Source organism: Dermacentor silvarum, chromosome 3 (assembly GCF_013339745.2).
Source record: "Dermacentor silvarum isolate Dsil-2018 chromosome 3, BIME_Dsil_1.4, whole genome shotgun sequence".
Classification (NCBI taxonomy): domain Eukaryota; kingdom Metazoa; phylum Arthropoda; class Arachnida; order Ixodida; family Ixodidae; genus Dermacentor; species Dermacentor silvarum.
The window spans coordinates 144,313,991-144,335,491 of NC_051156.1; the positions used below are offsets into that span (position 1 = coordinate 144,313,991).

General features: G+C 42.3%; 1 protein-coding gene and 2 long non-coding RNA genes across 4 annotated transcripts in view; 2 read left to right on the forward strand and 1 right to left on the reverse strand.

The window, feature by feature from the left end:
- Positions 1 to 2,571: 2,571 nt before the first annotated feature.
- Positions 2,572 to 5,407, forward strand: LOC125944004 (uncharacterized). The gene is made up of 3 exons (XR_007466051.1): positions 2,572 to 2,688; positions 4,191 to 4,440; positions 5,316 to 5,407. It is a non-coding gene; the product is annotated as an uncharacterized LOC125944004 (long non-coding RNA).
- A 4,926-nt stretch (positions 5,408 to 10,333) lies between these two features.
- On the forward strand, positions 10,334 to 11,616 carry LOC125944002 (glycine-rich protein-like). The gene is made up of 3 exons (XM_049663691.1): positions 10,334 to 10,432; positions 10,815 to 11,079; positions 11,527 to 11,616. Coding segments are annotated over exons 1-3 (321 nt in total). The 5' UTR covers positions 10,334 to 10,378; the 3' UTR covers positions 11,529 to 11,616.
- A 7,780-nt stretch (positions 11,617 to 19,396) lies between these two features.
- LOC125944003 (uncharacterized) overlaps positions 19,397 to 21,501 on the reverse strand; it is a 51,375-nt gene continuing 49,270 nt past the window's right edge. Inside the window, exon 3 of one of the 2 annotated variants that reach the window (XR_007466049.1) lies at positions 19,397 to 19,516. This is a non-coding gene — a long non-coding RNA (uncharacterized LOC125944003). The remainder of the gene's footprint in view (positions 19,517 to 21,501) is intronic. The other variant, XR_007466048.1, reaches the window with a different exon arrangement.

Consider the following 21,501-nt stretch of genomic DNA (forward strand, 5'->3'; position numbering starts at 1 on the left):
GCCAACGCCAACACGTTCGGTGGCCTGACTCCACTCTCGTACTTCCCGTTGCGTGCGAGTGACATCTGGCAATGCCACCAGAAGGACCTTGCTTGGCACGGGTTCAATTCTGCTGAGAATGGAAGCAATTTAAAGAAATATTTTTGTCATTGTAGAGCCGCGTATACCCAGTACCACACACCTAGCTACCGAAGTTGGCGTCAATGCGTGTCATTGAAGAACGCACACAATTTCTGGGACATCCTCAATGACAAAAGTTTGTATGAAAGAGGTTAATTCAAAAGCAGCACAGACGGAGTTGCGCATCATGAAAGAGCTTCATTGTCACGCGATCGAATCCCGGCCATGGCGGCGGCATTTCGATGGGGGCGAAATGCGAAAAACACCCATGTACTTAGATTTGAGTGCACGGTATTATATTATTCCGTAGTCCTCCACTACGGCCTGCCTCATAATCAGATGGTGGTTTTGCCACCTAAAATCTCATAATTAAAAGAGCTTCATTGATGAGCGTTACATAAACGATGTCACATATTCACTGCTGCACCCCCAGTGATTCATGTCCGCGTCAAAGAGATGTGTTGAAGAGCAGGTCATAGCTACACAGTGCCATTCCACCTACTCATTGGCCGAACTTCTTCCGAGGAGAGCTCTTTAAAACTGCCCAAAGCGCACACAGGAAAGTCGTCCATGCTGGATGGGAGCTTGGGAAGTTTATAGCTGAGATGCAGCGAGATGCATCTTGCAGCCAAACGCGAGATGCAGGCCTCTGGACGAACGTACGCAGCGCAAGTTTCATCTAGTGCACAGTCAACATAAGCCAATGTCGTTGCAGCAGAAATACTGTCGATTAAGTACAATCTGGCTGCTGGGGAACTCCACTGAAGGTTGAAAGCTTCGTTTCGCTGCAGCTTTTCACATTTGTAGAAGGTAATACCCTGGTTGTCGGCTATCTGGATTGAAGAAATCTCCATGAATTGAACATCAAAGGCCCTCGGTAGGAACAAGAACGCCAGTGGAAGTGCTGCTCCATAGGTTGCCATGTGGAATATATGTACCCATCGAGTACATTCCAAGCTTTCGCCGTTCGTAGAGGCGCACTTCTGCGATGGTTTCCTTGAGAATTTCCAGCTAAGGATGGCGGATAGTGAACGACGTTTCTGCCACAAGCGTCACGCCTATACGTGAAATTTTTGGTGAAGGCAACAGGTCAATAAGCCCACACATGGTGCCTGAAGGCATAAAACCTACTGGATTCAATGTAATATAATGTAAAGACGTGGGTTGACATATTCCACCTAGCGCTGGGTAACACTGGCAGTGTTAGTGCTAGTACAGAAACATAAATGCCTGATAAAGTGGTTGGGAAACGGCGCCGCGGTAGCTCAGCTGTTAAGAGCATGGCACGCATAATGCGAAGACGTACGTTCGTATACCACGTTCGGCCAGTTGTTTATTTGTCAACTTTCATTTCCATTTAGATATTATTTAATTCAATTAAGAACTGCCGATAATTTACCCTATTCTCTCCTTGGTGTTCTTCCTTCTGATGATCTGCCTAATAAAAATCGGGCACCTCGTTTTCCTTTCTTCTCGTTCACACAGACACACACGCACACGTAGCTGTGTAACGTGGTTTTCAAATTAAAGCCCAGAACAGAAATTAATAGAGGAACAGTTTTCCAAAATCGAACCAGCAGTATTATGACTCCTTCGATATTGTAAAAGAGTAGTGTGTTTAAGTTCCAGCATAGCTTACTGATATCCTCGCCATCCCTAGTTTTCATATCTGCTTACTCTGTATGGGGATATTTGTCGTTGCAACCAGATTCATGTACACGAGAACATGAAATTCGCCCCTTTCAAGGTATTATTCCAAGTTCACAGCCGTGAAAGCATTGATACGAAGACTTATATCTCGACACGTTGTAGCATGTAGGGGCTTCGTACTAGGGAAACTATAGCACAGGATCCAGAAAGAAATACCTATGCTAAATAAAACAATGCAACTGTTATCACGGTTTGCAAAATACCAAGAGCCATACAGTGTCCTGAATATATACCCCTCCATTCTTATAATCTTATAAATAACATCGGCAAAAAGGCTTGGGCCCACTACATTAGAAAGATTATTTTGATGGCTCCACACTTCATCCTTTGTCTATCTAAAAAAATGTTAGTGTCAACTTCATATTTTTCCACATCTCCTGAAAGACCACTACTATTAAAAATCGAGCACAACCTACTTACCTCCGCATAAAATTTGCACTTTAAGCATTCTTCAGTCGTGAACAGGGATGCTAACTTGTAGTAATGATCAGTAGCACGTGCTCCCTTGCACAGTTCTGATAAGACAGTAGAATCTACTAAGCAAAATTCCCAGTCTTTAATATGCTAATTGATACGTGCTTTACCGGTAAACGCAAGCGCACGCGTCTTGTAACGACACCATGCTGCTACTGAGACAGCCAAGGCTAAACTCGTTACAAAATTTAAACCAGTACAAATACAGTTACATTGCCAATGAGGTGTCACATTTGCGAAATTGAGCGTTTGAGGAAAAAGAAAGCACACCTGCAGGTGCAAAACAGCAGTGGTGAGTTGTGGGGCCCACTATAAAAGCTCCGCCGTTCAGTGCTAAGATCCGTCAGTTGCTTCTGTGAACATCTGCTGCTTCATTCCACCATGGTAATATCATGCTATTAGTGCTCATTAGAATGTAAAACTTTATTTACACCTATCGTATGTACATTGTATTTGCTGCGCACCCTAAAGGTTTCTCTATCTATTGAAGAGCCAGCAAAAAATTACCGAATACTTTTTTACCTGTGAGGTCCTTACGAGGGATTAGCTTCAAAGCTTTTCGACGTTTAGTATAGAAGTAAAACGCTTCTTATTTTCTAGATAAATACAGGTGCGGCATATATTTCGACCGCGTACTTATAGAACGCGTTCAATTATTTTTTTGCTGTCAAGTGAGTCTTCCCAAGTTAAATGTAATCAACGAAAGTTTTCAAATTGCTGCTTTCAAGACAGTTCCTAAACGCTTTTGAGAAAATGCACAAAGGAAAATAGTACTTGAGCAAACGGTCTTCCACGTAATTGTGAATGTATATTAACCGTCGCTACATCGCCAGTTTAAACGTCACAGCTTGACATTATGCTGTGTCACTTTCTGAGCGGCCATGTATAAAAATCCACAGCACCAGCTGTGCAATGAGTGAGCGCATCAAGCTATTTCCGAGTACATAACTGGTAAACAGATGACGCGATTATCACTGAGATTCTTTTTAGAAGGCAAATATTTCTCGCAGACTGAATTCCACATTTGGAATTTAAAGGCCGCACTTTTGCTATGCAAAACAAGATGTTCTTTTTGTCATTCCAATACACCAGCATACCTTCGGTCTTCCTTGCTGTGATAACTAACTCGTCCACAGTAAATCAGCATAATTTCTTACGCAACTGTCATCCTTATTTTTCACACAATACTGTCTGCGATTACTTAGTACTTCTTTCCTTCCCTAAGGCAGAAACTTGTACGAAACAGTAGATTATGTGTGCTATGATGGCGTATGGTCTGTATTCTAACAAAGAGTTTGAAATATTTGTGCCGAGAATTTAGCGTCAATCTATGAGCATACGTATGCAGCTACATGCCCCGCAAAATCTTCATTGTCTTATTAATCAGAAGTACCCGTTTGACGAAAAGCGGCCTTTAAAAATAAGAGTCTCCTTTTCACAAGTCTTTCACTTACAACTTAATGTCTCATTCTCGCCTAAAAAGCGTGTCTACAAATTTCTAAGAAAACTGTCTAAGACCGCTAGTTTGCCTGCTTGCTGGTACTGTTATCTGTGCGCAGCAGGCTTTTGGAACATATAGCTACCTTTTCATTTTGCAATATTCTACACTTCTTCTAGGAATCCTGTGATAAAATTTCAATTTTCATTGTTTATATTTTATAGGTTTACTTTTTGCTCGATTTGATATCTGTACAGCAAACTGGAGTGTCGCATCTCGCAAAGATTACTTACTGGCGAAGAATTTTTGTATGTCTAGCTTAACCTCTCGCTTTATTTTTGCACTGATTTGTGTAATAATGAATAATGAACAAGGTTGGCAGTGTTACATAAGAATATTCTAGTCCGAAGCTTTAAGTAAATCGGACTCATTTGTACTCATCTTGCAGATCCGTGCTTGCGTGCTCTTCGCATTGGCCACTTGTGCCTTTGGTGTCTACTCCGGCTATCCCTATGGTTACTCTGCAGCTGCTCCCGCCGCCTATGGAGCTTACCACGCTCCACTTGGTTCTTTGTCCTCGTATAGCTATGGCGTTGGCCATGGAGCGCCAGCTTACGGCTACGGACTAGGAAGCTATGGCCTTAGCTACGGAAGCGGCCTCGGTGGTCTAGGCTATTCCACTCTGCTGCACAAATGATGTAAGCAAATTATTACCTTTTTGCCTCTAAAGAGCCCTTGACGTCTTTTATACTGGGCTTGCATTGGCGCATTTGTCTGTATTTCACCGCAATAATGATAATGACTTAAAAATGAAAAAGAATAGTTGCAATAATTAGGAAGAACATGCACAGGAGTCTAGGTTGCTCAAAAAAAAAATATTGGAGAATTCTCGCTCTCAACCGTGTTTCAGATTGACAAAGTGATGGAGAAAAGACAGGGCACTAAGAAAAAGGTGACGGTACTTGATGTGTTAAGTAGTGTTCGACTGCACTGCCTGGTGCGTTCTTGTTTTCATACTTTCCAAATCCCCCCTCCCCCCTGCGGGTCAACGCGATGAAATATACCCTATGTTGCTTCTGTCAGTTTAGCGTATTATGCAGATATCGGCAAGTTGCATTAGCAGCTAAAAATCTAGCGCTGTGCCCCAAACCACTCGTGTGATGGTTCAAGCACCAAGTGAGTTGAGAGTTGAGCTTCTTGCTGACTCATGGTTAGACGCACTGTTCAGGTGAACATTTTTACGTATATGTGCAGCGCGACTCAGACGGGGAACATGGAATATCTGTGTCACGCTGCACATATACGTAAACATCTTTACCTACCAACTCGCCGAACTTTTGGTGTTGATCCACTCCTGTGGAACGGGAGATTTAAAAGCGGACAAGCACGGGCGTGAGTGTCAACAGCCCCTCCGTATTTTGTTATGGCACCGTCCGTGTAATCAACAATAATATTTACATGCGCCCTTCTACAAATCTTATTTCCGATGACAAATCTGACACTCCACAGCTCTTGCTCCACACTACTGTTCAGTTTTCTTAATTATATGTCTTTCTTTCATTCTCCTTTACAGGATTCATGCAAGAATGGGCGGAAACTGACATTTCAAGACATGGCAGAAAAAATACCTTGCAATAAACTTACTTCTGAATGTACAATTTCTAGCATTCCTTGTTTTTAGTTTAACGCATGCAGAATTTTAGACATCTAGCAATGCCGCGCATTGCGAGCTTGAAGCTTACATAAAGACATTCCGAGATACCACTGAAAGTCATCATCTGTAAAGTGAAATGGAAACAGACTGCGTGCAAAGCAAGCGTCGGCTTCTCAGTGTAGTGGATGGATGGGCTCCACGCAATTTTCGAACTGGAGTTGTGGTATGAGTAGTGTGTCTATGGATGTCTACAAAATGCTGATTATAATTTCGCATAAGGCCTAGCAGCTGTAGATGCGGTGCGCTCTGTGCAACATAGCTGACGTAAAATGGAACCTCATATAGCCGTCGATGATGCAGCCACGCGTTTGTGGATGCCTTTTGAGACACTGACTTTTGCGTGCCGCAGTAAAAATTGCAGGCTCTCACCTTTCTAAAACCGGCAGTTGGTCTCACTTTAAGTCAGATTACATTTGTCTTCGTCATCGTCTCACTACTCCACAAAGGAAAAAGAAACAAAGCAAAAAAAACAACAAGCAGCTTAACGAATATTGTTCAGAGATGAGGCAGCAAGCCCACACCTTGTTGCCTATTGTCCTTCAGTTCCGGTATTTGTCAACAAATGATGACCCGAACTAACAAACTATTTTTCGCTTGGTTTACCACTTGGTATAACACCATTTTGGAGTTAAATATAAGAATGCAGGCCCGTTTCATAGAGATACTGCAACCGCGACTGATAAAATGCGTTGTCCATAATCCATCTACCATAGTCTTCTACTTGATCACTCTTGAATGTCACACCTTGAAGAACTAACAATCTGTCCTTCCTTGCTATACCACTGGTTGACTTACAAAAAGGTCATGGGTAGGACGGCGATTCAAATGTATGCGTACAGTACAATGTACCTACCAAGAACTTCATGCCGATGGAAAATAAGTTTACGCCATTCCTCTCACAATATATTGTTTTGCTTGCTTCCGGATAGTGTTTTTTTTTTCGTCTGTGCTTATCGCTTAAACTTTCAAGTTAAGCTTGTTCCCTGCCCACTGGGATACAATTTAGGGAGAACACATCTCGAAGGACGTTCTATGAAAGTGTAGGTTATGTAGTTTCCGAGAATGGTGCACCGAAACACCACACATTGTATGCGCAATATGCAGGTGCCTTTATTTAAAGGTAACAATTGCAGCTCTGTGAATCAATTGAGGGGGCGCCATTCACAAGTGAAGGAAATGATCGTCGGCAGTCTATTTTATACACATCTGATGAAGTCAATTGCCTCTTTATGATTGCTTAGTACTTCTGAGTTCGTTTTTCAAACTATTTGCCAAGCGCAACTGCTCGTCCTACTGCCGAAAGAACCCTTGCAAACAATTTCCGCTGATCCAATCGCTTGCTATTGTGCACATGCGTCATAAATGAGGTGAAAGAACTAAGAGTACACAAAGCGCACGCCTATTAGACAAATGCCACAGTTTATCGGGGCTCATTATATATTCATGAAAATTTACGGTGCGCAATGAGTGCAGGATGTGTGGCGCTAATTAAGCCTTATATAAGCAAACACAAGATCATGAGACGTAAGTGTTCTGTGCAGTCGATGAATATTAAATGAAACGGACACTAAAGAACAGAATTTTTGCTCTAAAAAGGTTCGACTGGTGAACACTGATAGTGCAAATGATTAGCGGGGAGAGTTGGAAACAGGAGGAGGAGAGAAAGAGAGAAGGCAGGGATGTTAACCAGAAATGCGTCTGGTTGACTACCCTACTCTGGGGGACGGGAAAGAGGGAATAGAAAGATGAGATAAAGAGAGGAGGGTGGGGGAGGAAGGACACGGTGAGCTCGCGCATGCACGCGGAGGGCGTGAGCAATTCAAAGTCGTTCACATAGCCCAGTAGCCCTCATGAAAGACAATAGTGCCTTCACAGCTTTGTGGGTCGATGAGCAATGGGGACGGTACAAGAGTGGCTTAAGGCAATGAGAAGAACACATGGAAGGTGCTGACTCATAAGGGACTACTTTATTAGTAAAAGCAGTGAAGAGAAATAAAATTCCAACCTGCCAGTACATAAATCGAGCTAACGGAAGCTTCGAGCTTACCTAGCAATCTGAAAAGGAAAGGGAGGGCAGTGATTGGCTGGCTAGGACAAGCTTTTTTGTGTGTGTAACGGTGCTATGACTTCTGGTTATGTCTCGTGTGATGCATGGATGTCACAGATGCTCTATCGAAGGACTGAGCAGTACGAACGGCATTGCTTTTATTCTTTTATTTGGCCTTCACTCTAATAATAATATCAGTTACAGGACAAGTCAGCACCTGTCCTTTACTCTTCTTCCAGTTGCCTTTCACATCTTTTGGGCTGTTATAGAAATGACTGAGGGCGTAAATATGCGTCGCTGCTGTAGTCGCACAAAGTAGTTCACAAGAATATTGGTACATCACTCTTATTCTTAAGTATTTGTATATACACGACCATAATTTTATCTTTCAAATGGCAGTAAAGTAGAAACGTTATAAGAACGCATGCATGCAAGCCTTTGTTAGATGGAATGCTGTGGAATTGAGTTGTGTCTATTCTTGCTCTTCAGCACCGCTTGCATCCTAGTTATATTCCTGAAAATGAGAGTCTGATTGTTTACCATATTTCACTAAAAACAACAGAAATTCGTAGAGCATTCTTCTATTTAAACAGACATTCCTTCATATTTTATTTTACACAAAAGTCGAGGGGTCAAAATTGTTTCCTCAGGCTCGTGACAGACAGCACAATATATCAATTTCATAAATGCATAGCTATAAGGATGGACCGTGTTTGCACAAAATGCTTACCTACAATGCTAATCACTGTAGAGAAATTGCGAACAGCTAGCACTCAACTTCCTCTGTGAAATATTTGTGTAAGTATAGTGTGAAAGTGTTTCTCATACACAAAAACTGCGATTGATATTCACCACAGAACTACCACCCAATCTCATTTGGTTGCATGTTGTAAAATGCTAATACAATCACCTGACACCCATATAGTTTTCTGGAATAAAGCAGCTTTTCTTTCGCTAATTAGCACATTTCAGGAAAGGTGTAATTATTGCAGCGGGAAGTTCTGACATGTGCGGTGAACAGAAAAATACCAATACTCAGTCAATCATCGAATCAGCGAAAGAAGGACCAAACACAGACCTCATGTTTTTGGTTCTTTCACTATCCTATACTAACTCTTCTTTGGACTTGGAATAACGATTTTGACAAACTCGTCCAATTTGCTATTCTCATCCAACGCTTCAAGACAGGCTTTTCATATGAGACGATGCTTTCAGAATTCATAAACGAATTGCATTTTCTTAGGGACCGTAAACTGCAGATTGATCGGATTGCATCTTATTTGAACTTTTTTTAAACGTGTGGCCGCATAGCCCCTTGCTACCAGGTTTAAAATTAGCCACACTAAGCATAGGTTGGCCCAATACTCGAAACTCCATCAGACTTACTCACAAATTGTATGTTTTGTCGTAGGGCTCACTCGGACTCAGGATCTACGGAATTCTAGTCATCCGCGCTCGCTCCGACTAAATTACGTGAACTTCTCTTCAGCCGGGCTCACTTGGACGCAGACTCACCAAATAAAACCCAGCCGGGCTCACTCTTACACAGACTCACTAGGATTCTGTTCAGACGAATTTACTCGTCCGCGCATCATTGGTTGGCGCATACACCTACCATCCGGTTGTGAAATTTTCGTTCCGATTTCAACGTTCTAGAAAAAATCTAAATAAATCACCGCCATCTCATAGGCTCGCATTTAAATGTATCCCGACGTCAATCACCTTGATGTTTAATTCTTTTTTTTTCACTTTGCTAACAATTTTCATGCGTTTACCAAATTAGTGTTGTATTTCTTTCTTCTTGTGTTTCTTATCCTGGTTTGACTACCGCTGGAGTGTCTACTTTTGCTCATAGAAGTGTTGCTTGCTTTTTGGGCATTACGTTTTTGACGTTTTGTCTACTATATTGCGGCGTTTTATTTTATTTTGTAAATACCACTCTCTGTCCATTTATTTCTTCCACTTTAATGGTCCGCTTATCAAATGCCTCATTTGAGGCCTGCAATAATTTTAAATAAAAAAGCATATAGAACCTTTCCACAGGTTGCAGAATTTCTAGAAGCACGCTGCAAGAACAGATTGCTTCAAGTACAAGTGAAACGTCCTTAGATTCTGTGGTGCTAGGCGAGTTGTGGTTTTAGTGCATTGTTTGAGGTGTCATATTTACAAGTTGCATACTATCTTATTTGAGAAGAACACTGAATTTTACAGGAAAAGTTGTTGAATAAAAGGTAGAAAAGTGAATTCATGACATTGCACATAAGGGGCATGACATTCACACGTAGCAACGTATGGGGGAATGCCAAATACGGATTTTGATAATACCACACATAGATCCCAACAACCACAGCAACGTCCAGCAGCCACTTGGAAACACTGTGAGTATTCAAGAATTCCACCAGTTTCACAACAGCCACCAAATTAAGACAATTTGCAAGAAAAACGTGTTGCTTCACCAGCGCGTGAGCATCATACTAATTCGCAGTCGGCCAACAGCAGTTAACTGCATTGCGACGTGACAGAAATAGAGACACTGTATGCGATGCAAATGAAAGCTTGAAAATAAAAGTGCATCCACGTATAAGCATTGGTTAAAGAAGCAACAAGTTCTACGCGTGTTATGTCTTGACGCTGATTGCTGGCGCTCAGCTGTCCTTGGAGTGCGCTTATCAATTACTGCGATCGACATCACACACAACGTAACTAAACAGTAAAGAACGACTTGGGAGGAGGCATATGAATAATCGAAAGCCACGCAGTACTTCAAGTGCATTGCCATGTTAGGAAAAAAATAGCACTGCACGGGGAAAACACGAAAATTCATGCAAAACTGTGCAGTCGCCACTGGCTGGCCGCAGTATAAAAAGACTGCAATATGCGTGAATTCATCAGTCACTCATCTAGAGAGGTAATACCAACTCGCAACATGGTGAGGTTTGACACTATTCTACATTCAGTGCCCCCATTTTAAAATAGAGATGAGTTACAAGCCTCAGCAACTGTCTTTCAACCTTGTAGGCGTAAAAGTTTCCATTTTCCTTCGACCTAGCACGGATGGTATCTAACGTGTTATAAGTGTCTCTAAATGTTTTACTATATGTCAATGCTTCGTCGCATCTTTAGAACACAACACAAAACTGGGAAAATATTTAGCTGGTATTTTGAAATGTCTATAGTATCTCAAGCTGGAAATTTCTGTGAAAACTAATGATGTTGCTTCGCTCTCATTATGCTTCGTAGAAGAATATTTGTAATGAGGTTTAAGATCTACATGATATGATTTACGCCTGTATTTTTTACTTCGACGCCAGATTCGTGCTTGTGTCCTCCTCGCCCTGGCCACCTGTGCCATTGCCGGTTACGCCGGCTACCCGGTCGGCTACTCCTTCGGTGCTCCTGCCTACGCTGCCTATCATGCTCCACTGGCCTCCGTGTCAACCGTACACCACGCTCCCGGATTTGGATATGGCCTTGGCTACGGAATTCCCACATATGGCTTTGGACTCGGCAGCTACGGTCTCAGCTACGGATACGGTCTCGGCGGCCTCGGTTACAGCACCTTCCTCCGCAAAAAATGTGAGTGATCAGCCCGATTTGTTTCTTCTATATATCAATTTATTGTTTATCCTGCCATGACTACTGCAGTGGGTCAGGAATAGTTGGATGGGAACAATGTTTTTTAGAGAAAGGCCAATAGAGTAAAAATTGTAATACGATATAATGTAGTCAATTTCCATTCTCTGAAAATATTTTGCACGGTGAGGCTTGTATTCGACCTTATCCTTATTATCATCAATGTATATGCTCGGGACTTGTACACCTTTTTTGTGTTCCGTAGCTTGTTGTTGTGAATGCTATCTAAAAGATTGATAGTGAAATATACAGTGAAATTACGCCGTACCAAATTGAAACCCTACCGAAATAGTTATTTAAGGGCACATTGGATCGACCATTTTTGATCCAAGTGGCAGTTGCATTATATTGATATAAACGTCTCTGTTTTAATTTCTGATTTTTTTTCAGGAACTCGACAAGGCGACAGTGGTGATTCTCACAAGAAAGCGTGATATTGCATTCATGCTGAAATAAAAAAAACCCTATCAGATTTCTAGCTTTTTTGTCCGTTGTCTTCAACAAAAGGCACTACATATGTGACCAACGAACGCATAGTAGCAACACCATACTAAAAATCATGATGGTCAGGCATTCGGCACCAGTCGTCCATTTGGGAATGTTCATAGAGCATGTGCTATTCTTGTACGCATTACCTATGTCCGAGTACCGAAGGAATTAGTATGGACATATTCAATCACTCTTGCGTCTTCTATTGTAGTACAATCGGCCGACCAAGCACAGCTTGTTCTCGATGATTATTTTTTTTAGAAAAGTCACTCACAATATCGTGCCGTGATTGTGTGGAACTCAGGTGTGGCTTCGTTCACACCGTTAACTGCCGGACAAAGAGCGCTCGCACACTAGCGTGCGTGGTTCTCAGTATATGCCCACCAGTGTCTGGGTACTTCTTTTCGCCATGAATTCATATTGTAAGCTTTTAACTCCTTAAAGATTAAGTTCCACATGCTGTGATGAAGCCTTCTCACAGTGAAAGATGTAAAGACGATGCCTATGGCAGTATTAAAACGCCACCAATTGCCTGGGATTGTTGCATACCAGAACAATTGACCGTCGTACGTCGTTACTGTTGCGAATTTTCATGTCTACCATACGGTATAGTTGGATGAGTGCAACAATAAACGCTTGACACTTCCGTCTGCCCTCCGGTGTTATAGTGCAACGCCGTAACTAGCTCACCTACGGAACCTTTATAACTCTTGTGCGGACGTTGCTTTAACGGCCTTCAATCACTTTGTCTTGAGCAGTTATTTACACAAAATTCTGTTGAGTCCCGCGCTCAGGAAATTATTCCATGTAATAAGGTATTCCACTTTATTCAAAATATTTTCGCATCTACTTCCAGGTGTCGGCAGGCGACCATCCAAAGAAGCTAATATTTAGGCTACATATAATTTGGCACGCCGTTTTATTTATCTAATAACGCAATAATTGCACTGCTTTACACTAAATTTGCAGAGAGCATCACATATCTTTCTTCGTGTCGTCCATAGCAACTTGGTGAAAGGAGCCCGACGTCATGCTACTTCATTATCTCCACAAATACCAGATTTAGAAGGAGTTCAAAGTTTGTCGCAGTAACAGCCGGAAGCTTTATTTGTACACAGGCATTTGTGATGGGTCATGTAGGTACCACTGTACTGCAAGACGTTGTCAACACTTTTAGTGGTAGTTGTAATAGAAGCACAGCAGTGCCCAAAATGAGTTGTGCAAGAAGGGTGAGCTATGCACTCCCCACGCAAAAGCTCTATCCCACTGCGTAATCCAGTGCCCCCACAGGGGCACTGGATGTTCGACCTGAGGCCCACATGAAATTTTACAGCCAAGCTGTATATGGCTAAGATCCGGGGTTTCGTGGAGTCTGTGTGAGAAACTATCGTCATCAGGAATGGCTCGAGCGTCGTCGTCTTCTTCCCTAGCTGGCTCCGTTGCCGCTCATCATTCCAGCGTACAACTTCTCATCTGTCGTCGTAATGGGGAGGGCGCGTTTACGAGGGTGTGTCATAGAACCATTGCTTAAGGGGGTAGGAGCCATTCATTGCCTTACGTGACGGACAGATTTAACAAGAGAGGTGATACGCGAATGTGCGTGCGTACTTGTCACGATGACCACCGATCAGGAAAATAAATATATTAGTACCTTTGTTCAGAACTCTTTGTCACCTCTGTGTCTTGTGCTAAACGGCTTCGCTAGTGATCCACCTTCACAGAATTCAATGGCAAATGATTTTTTAATGAAACCCTTATCCCGGTTTTTGCCTCCTTCATCTACTTCCTGTGTGGAGCGCTTGCACGCCTGCTCAAGGATTTGCGCGAAAAGTTGTGCGCTACAGGTGGCATGCATGCGACTCGGAGCGGCCAGGTGTGTGAGACATCTCGGCCAGAGGAGTGCTTCCGACGTAAGGAGTGCGTCGAGTTTTGTTTGAAATTTCAAGCAGTTAGCTTGGTGTGCCTGGATACAACCGTATGCAGAAACGATAGTCACAGAATGGTCTAAGAACCATATTCGTCCGTTTGCAATGTTCAAGTCAGCTGGAGAGCCTTTTAACTGTTTGAACGAATCAATAAAAACAGGTATGCATCGCTAAGGTTGGGTATGCGAGAGGGCATGCCATTTAGTTGGGGTCCGCAATATTACTACGTAGCAGGTTACTCATAGGCTTTAGCAGTGCATCGACAACTTCAAACTAAGAAAAAATTGTATCTATTTATCGCGCAGGTACATGATACGAGAAACTGAGAACACAATACACGAGAGCAAGCAGTGCACATCACACACTGTTGTGCAACGCCCACTCTCGACCTGTCGATACAGATCAGAAGGATGTGCTAAGCGAACAGGGAGACGTAGAAGAGCGATGCGGCGATTTCGGGTATGTTGAACGCTTCCTCTGTTTATGCCCGCAGTATGAAGCCGCAAGATAGATGTTGTTTCACAGCTTACAAAACAACTGTCTTCCACTTGCGAGCTTTAAGATGTAGTGGCTCCGAAAGAGTCCGCAGTAATCAGGAATTGGGTGCAATGACTGTTGATTGCTCTTCTACGAGACACGGATTTAAACTTTTGGTGACACACAACAGCGTATGGGAACCTAAGGCGCAACGAGTGCCAGCTAACCTCGTGGGCCTGCATGCACCAGCGCACCACTGTAGAGCCAAAGGCGGGCTGCTTGCCGGTTTTCTCCCTTGTTGAGGGTGCTGTTGTCAAAGTGCGAAGTTTAGAGTCCAGATGGCGCAGACTCACTGCGTTGCTATTTATGCTCGTTATATGACCTAGCTAAATAATCAAAGTGTTTTACGAGTGTGAAAACTGGTTTAATTCTTTTCGTCAGAAAAAAAAAAGAGTCGCCTGACCTTGCATTTTAGTCATCTTTCCTGCAGTGTAAAAGTAGCGGGCAATGTTCAATACATCCTTGCGGGCATGTACTCCTCTACTAACGGCCTTGTACAAAGGTCTGACATGAACTAAATGTTTTCCTAATAAATATGTGATCTCAAACGCAATATAAGCTAACCATACGCACTTTCTGCGCCTGAAAGGCGTCATAGTGAATAGACGAGAAGAAATAATCTGAAACAATAACGAATTGTCAGACTTAAACACATTTTAGTGTCAACTGTTCATCCGCCTATTACTTGAAATCGCAATTGCCGGCATTTCTCGAATGCGTTCCTGAAAATGAGAATAAAAAAAGAGGAATGAGCCCAACTTGAGTACGGAACAATCAGCAGCAAGAGGTAGAGCATACGAGATTCGCCTAAACTTTCTTTTTAACAGAAACCCTCACAAAGTTGCTCAGTTGCGCTACATTTTAATTGCTACACTAGCTTACTATAGATAAGCTGTTAGCCTACAGCTGGTCGGGATTTTTCTTTGCGTGCTCACCCAAAAAGCATCAGCAGTAAAGGGGTCGGTGTTTGAGTTTCCGCGTAACATAATTATGTTTTCTCGTATATTAAACTTTATTTTGAATTCAATTTTTTCAATTAGTTAAAATTCAATTAGTTCAATATTTCACTTGCACTAGGCGGAGGGCCTACAAGAACGAGGAAGTATCCGTGGCCACTCGGACAGACCTGAAACGGCAGCTGCAAAAAGGCTTTGTATTTCAGTTTCCGCGTAACAGGTTGATGTTTTCTGATATATTTAAACAGCAATCAGGAGTAATAATGTCTGTAGCTTTTGTGTAAGTTGCACTTTGCGCATTTTCTGAAGCAATTTACATGTAAACTCTAATTATGCTCTATAAGGCACTTGCACATGGCGGATGATCTAGAAGCGCCCAGCCTACCACCCTTAAGTAGCCGTGAAGAATCCAACAGCTCAAGTCGAAAGCTATTGAGGCTACAAAATATAGCAGTTCTCTTACATTTGTGGTGCAACAGAGTGGAATAGCCCTGACCACTAAGACCGCTGCCGTAGCTCACGCCATATCTTCCCAGTCCATAGCCGTAGGCTGGCGCGCCATGGCCGGCGCCATAGCCATATGTGGACAGAGAACCAAGCGGGGCGTTGTAAGCGCCGTAGGCAGCAGGAGCAGCGACAGAGTAGCCGGTGGGATAGCCAGAATATACAGCAAAGGCACAACGGCCCGAAGCCAGGAGGATGCAGAAGCGGGTCTGCAACAGCACATCAGGCGGGTCTCGCTTGAAACTATTGGCCAACAGAGCATATTAGACAGGGGAACGTAGAAATAAAAGAGGACAAAAAATTTACAGAAATAAACGCTCAATATATTTCCATCATAACGCGGCGCAAACTAGCTATTCGAGAAATGCCAATAAGTAAAACTGAGAAGCCTGTGCACCTCGTAGTTTGTATAGAATTAGATTGTCTGTCACAACGTTCGTCCTTGGAAAGTACATGAAACGTTAGTGAAGAAAATTGTAAAAGAAAAAGCACCTACCTGTACCACATACGGATTGCAAACAAATGACACCACTTAAATACAAACTAAAAATATGTTTATTTCAATTTTTACATGTGCTTGGAGGAAAATGTCGCTAGAGGCGGAATTTTATATCCGACAGCCAAACAGCAGCAATTATTTCCCACCAGGTTATACACTGTTCGGCGTTTATCACAGGAGGGTCACTTTCATCGATAGAAGTACAAATACACTTCAATCTATCTATTGAGATTGTAAATTAGCTTTTATTTTTTTACTGCAATGCAATTTTATTCTCCGACTCAGGAATCAAGTGCTTTGTGTTTTAAGTGGCCAAACTTTATTGCAATATGGCGTGTAGGATCGGGAATATCAGGTTTGCGTCATCGACAATTCGTTTTTATTATTCATATGGCATGCGGAGTTTATTATACATTTTTGCTGGTGGAAAGGTAATTAATCAGTTTGCGACGTCAAATGAACATATTGCATTTAACGCACTCACCATCATTTATAAGGATAATTTATATTCTGGGCGTATTTAGTACCACCCAGACAAATTCTAAATGTTAAATGAAACTAAACATAGTTTTCAGAGGTTGCCTGCATGATAGGTGTTGCTATTGGAAACTGCCACGGAGCTTATTGGCGTTTTGCAATGGAAGGTAAATAAAATATATTGCCCGATTCCAGCACGACTGCGCACTTCATAGGTGAGACACTGTGGCACCATTTTAGCGGATAAGCACAATTATCACTTGAACAAATATCAGCTTTAAGATTTATTTGTAAATTGGGTGGTGTGGTCTAGCAGTTGCAACAGGAAATACCTAGCCATTCATTTTATAGCCCGAAAAGCACACCGTAAGTACTTCTGCTTTCTTATGCAGGGAAACTCTGGCTAGTTGGGAACTTGTTTCTCCGTTGTCAGATTAAACAACCCCAGGTGGTCAAAATTATTCCGGAGCCCTCCACTACGGCGCGCTATTTAATCAGAACTGGTTTTGTGACGTAAAACAGCAGAAAGAAGTAGAAGACTTGAGTAGTAGTGCTGGAGATACTCAGTGCGCATTCTGGGCCACGGTTGGTTCTACGCGGCTACTTCAAGGTAGCGAGCGAACCGTACAAAACGTGCTTTAGCGGCCGAAACGATTCTTTAGAAGGAACACTGAATAGGGCGCTTCAAACATATGTGTATACTATGTACCCCTCACTCACTTTATCTGGAAATAGGCGAGAGCTATGGAGGCAAGGTGAACACAAGAATTGGTGCTGCTGGAGATAGTATCACATTTTCATCAGTGTTTTGTTTAGAGAGTACTTTATTTCCGAGAGTATACGTGTGACTGTATGCAATTTAGACATCACTGGTGCGGTGTCGCTCACAATCTACACTGCCGGTTAAAGAAAACAACTGACACTGAAGCGAGAGGGCCCCAGGTACCCGGCGCATGGACAGAAATACAACGGTATTGCCTCTACAGACGAACTATAGGAACGCTCGATTTTATTACCATAAAGATAGAGCACAGGAGGCCCAGAAGGAAGCTCCTGAAATAAATTAGTATGATACTAATGGAAATATAATATTAATACAAATTGCCTGGAATTGTGGCACAAAAGGCCAATCGCACATTATCCGGCACTAGCAGGGCAATTTTTCACGTCAGCCGAACAGTACAGGAGGATGTTCGCGATATTGATCGCTTGTCACGTTCCCGACAGCTTGTGTTTCGAGTCTGTAAGGAGGAGAAAACGAACGATCAATGAAAAGTGCGATAGCATTCTGCGGCACGCATGACTAAAATTAATGCTTAAATCATCATTTTACTATTGAATTCAATTGAATTTGAACAATCCGCACAGGGACCTCATCAGCTTAGCAAAAGGCCAGTTTGGCATAGCCGAGCAGCGGCAAATTATTTACCTATCGCCAGAGCAGGACACCCAAGTCTGAAATAATGATTTTTGAACCCACTAGCAGTTCAGTAAAAACAAACAAGAAAAAAATGCTGCATTTAAACCTCCGTGATTTAAACTTTTTGCAGCGCCTAAGCATTTAAGACAATATGCAAAAAATATTTTTTCACTCCATCCACTTCTGGTCACTGCATCAGCACTGCTCTTCGAATTCACTATGGTTTTAGTGGAACGCGCTGATTTGGTCGCTAGCCTAACATCTTGGACATTCTGTAGGAACTTTGTTAACCCGGCCATCAATTACACTGTGCCGGGCAATCATTTAGTTCAGATTGTGCTGCAGAGCTTTCAAAATTAGTTTATGATTTCTGTCTTCGATTCTCTCCATTCAGAAATAATTTCATATCTCACGTAGGGCATCCTAAACAAGCATTCAAATAATGTGAATTAAGGAAGATTTTTAATACCATTCTGTACTCCTAATGTCGCAAGAAAGCAATGCTCCATCTAGAATTGGCAATATGCATTCCATATCTTCTTATTTTGGTCGGGGTCAGCCACACTAACAATCTGAGAGGAGCATGATGCTATGCTCTTTACCTACAATATTAGCAAGCTGCAAATGAGTTAAAAGCCCCTAGCAAATTTCAGTCGAAAATATCATTTGTACACAAAAATTTGCATGGGGCCATCCAGGCAATCGAAAAAAAAAAACGTTTAGAACAGTAGCCGTGATAAAAGCGAATGAGTTCCCTGTATAAGTTGTCAGAGTGAGCGAGCTATACGCACGAAAGGTCTCTCCCGTTGCCTCAATCAGTGCCTTGAATCGAAGTTCCTTGGTTGCTTTTCCCTTTATCGCAGCCAAGTTCACATCGCATGTGACGAAATCCGCCTCGTTTCTTTTCTTCCATTTCTTATATGACAACTCGGCACATTGCCATGCTTCTGCCCCCTTTATGTATCACGGGAATCACTGTGTTGTTTGTGCTGCTGGTCTTTGTAGTAGGGCATTGCTAGTAACATGTGTGTGGCGGGGAGCCAAAATGCGTATGCCATCTTCTAGGCCAGAGTGGTTCATCCGATGAGACGAAAGCGCCGACTTTTGTGAGACGAAGACGGAGTTTCTGGTAAAGAATGTAGAGTCTAAGTGCGTTAGTGAAAATAAAATATTGACGCTTGCGACAAGGTCCCAGCTAATGCTTAAAATTCATATTCCATAAGTGCAACAAATGGTTCCTTATATTTTTTAAAATGAACTCTTCTCTGGCATTACAGGCTTCCCATTGAGTAGCGGGCAGCGTTCCCTACAAATTTGAGGGTGTGGACGCCTCTAATTGCAGCCTTGTAAAAAGGCCCCTGTGTGAACTCCGAATTAGGTCAAATAACTGTTTAACCCAATAGGAAATATCATAAAAGCATTTGCACTTTCTGCATCTTCGAAGGTGTTACTGAAAATAGACGGGAGAAAAATCAAGCAGTGACGAATCGCCTACTTAAAACAATTTTTATTCCAAAGTGTTCATTGCTTTACAAGTTGAAGCCACAGTGACCAGCCTTTCTTGGATGGATTTCTGAAAAGAAGAAGGAAAGAAAAGAGTAAACTGTAGCTCATTAACAAACAACCTAAAGAAAGAACTATAACGTACTACCACTCATAAGAGATATATTTATTCGCAGAATGACACATATAAGCATCACAAAGGTCTCCAAAGTAAGTTTGTCATTTTTAACTCAATGCGTTATCATATGCGTTTTACGCAAACTTGTTTTCCGAAAGGCATGCACATGACGTTTACCAAGAAATGCATGCACATGACAATACTTAGGGTAATCCAGCTAAAAACAAATTATTGAAAGTAGTCGGACGCAAGGAAATATAGTATCTAAAGTGTGTACCATCGTTTGCTTCTTACGCTGTCTTTATGGCTAAGTTCTTCGTAATTTATAGAAACTACTAACAAAGGTTCTAAAACCATATATCAGTTAATTCCTGTCATCTTCTTTTATACTTCATGTCATAATTGTTTAGTTTCGTTCGTGTAGTAACCCTATATGTCTAGTTGCAAGCCAAAGTCTAAACGAAGTCAAAAGCCATCCAAGCTGCAAAATATATATCTGCGCTTACATTTGTGGTGCAGTAGGGTGGAATAGCCACTACCACCAAGGCCGCTTCCGTAGCTCAAGCCATAGCTTCCCAGTACCGTAGCCATACGCTGGCGCACCATGGCCAAGGCCATATCCATACGTGGACAGTGAACCAAGTGGGGCGTTGTAAGCTCCGTAGGAGGCAGGAGCGCCGAGAGAGTAGCCGCTGGGATAGCCGGAGTAGACGGCAAATGCACAGGTGGCCAGGCCAAGAGGATGCAGAATCGGATCTGTACGAGTGCAAACAGGGAGGTCTTGGTAGAAATCTCAAACGTTCACTGTGATGAAGGGTAATGGTTAATGGGTACGCAATGTACATAAAAGCGCACCGATAGCGCTCAACAAAACGTCGTCGATAAAAAAGTTGTCAATGGCATAAAGGTTGAACGTCAATCACTGGGTTCCTCGTAGTATAAGGTATGCGACTTTATAGGGAAAACAATTATAAATGAAAATCCACTTACCTCTGCCGCATACGCATTTAAACCAGATAATTGCCCGTATCATGAAGGCAAAATATTTGATTTATTATAGGTTTCATGCGCTTATAAGAGTACACGGGCACAATTGTAGAGGCAGAGGCGCGGTAAGTTCCATTCGATTGCAAAGGAATGCTACCCATTCCTGCAACACTGGGCGTTCTATACGTCCCAAAGAATGGCAGTTGCGTAGGGAATTCTGGCGCATGTTAGTGAATGAGCAATACGAGTTCCTCAAAATTCGACTGTTCGACTGCTGTGCCGACTGTGTGGGATGGACAAGCTCTTAAAGGCGTTCAAACTAGGAAGTATCTAACCAGAAAGTCATGAGCGGAAAAGGAAAAGGCTTTCCGCATATGTCTTTTAAACTTAATTTGTTTACTAAACGGAGTACAATACGTAAACACACACACACATTGCCACGAGGGGAATATATACTATATAATATTCCTATTTTATGTATATTAAATTGCGGAAAGCAGTGATAAGGCATTCCGCTAAATCGCACAGAAAATTACACGTAGCCATTTGGGCGCGGCTGATAAGACAGCGAACTAAGCCCTTAGAAATGTTTTATATAATATGCACTTGCAGCCAACTTTCTAAGAAATTGAGGAAAAAGCCACAGAGGCAAATCTCGCACAGTTAGAAGCGTTCCAGAAAACAATCCCACATTCTCATATGATTGGGCTTGGGCTGATAAAACAAAGTTCTTTTTTACAACAGACCCCAACATGAGACCAAATAAACCATTCAGTTATAAATTGGACATATCATATCCGCTTTTATCTTCCGCGTTTTGGCTAACACGAAATTGAGGCTTGTGAAAGCTCATTCCCAGTATATGCTCCGAGAAATCAAAAGCGCTATCAAACTGTAACTAAATACTTCCACAGTGACACAGGTGTGCAAGATCTATCCCTGTGACATTT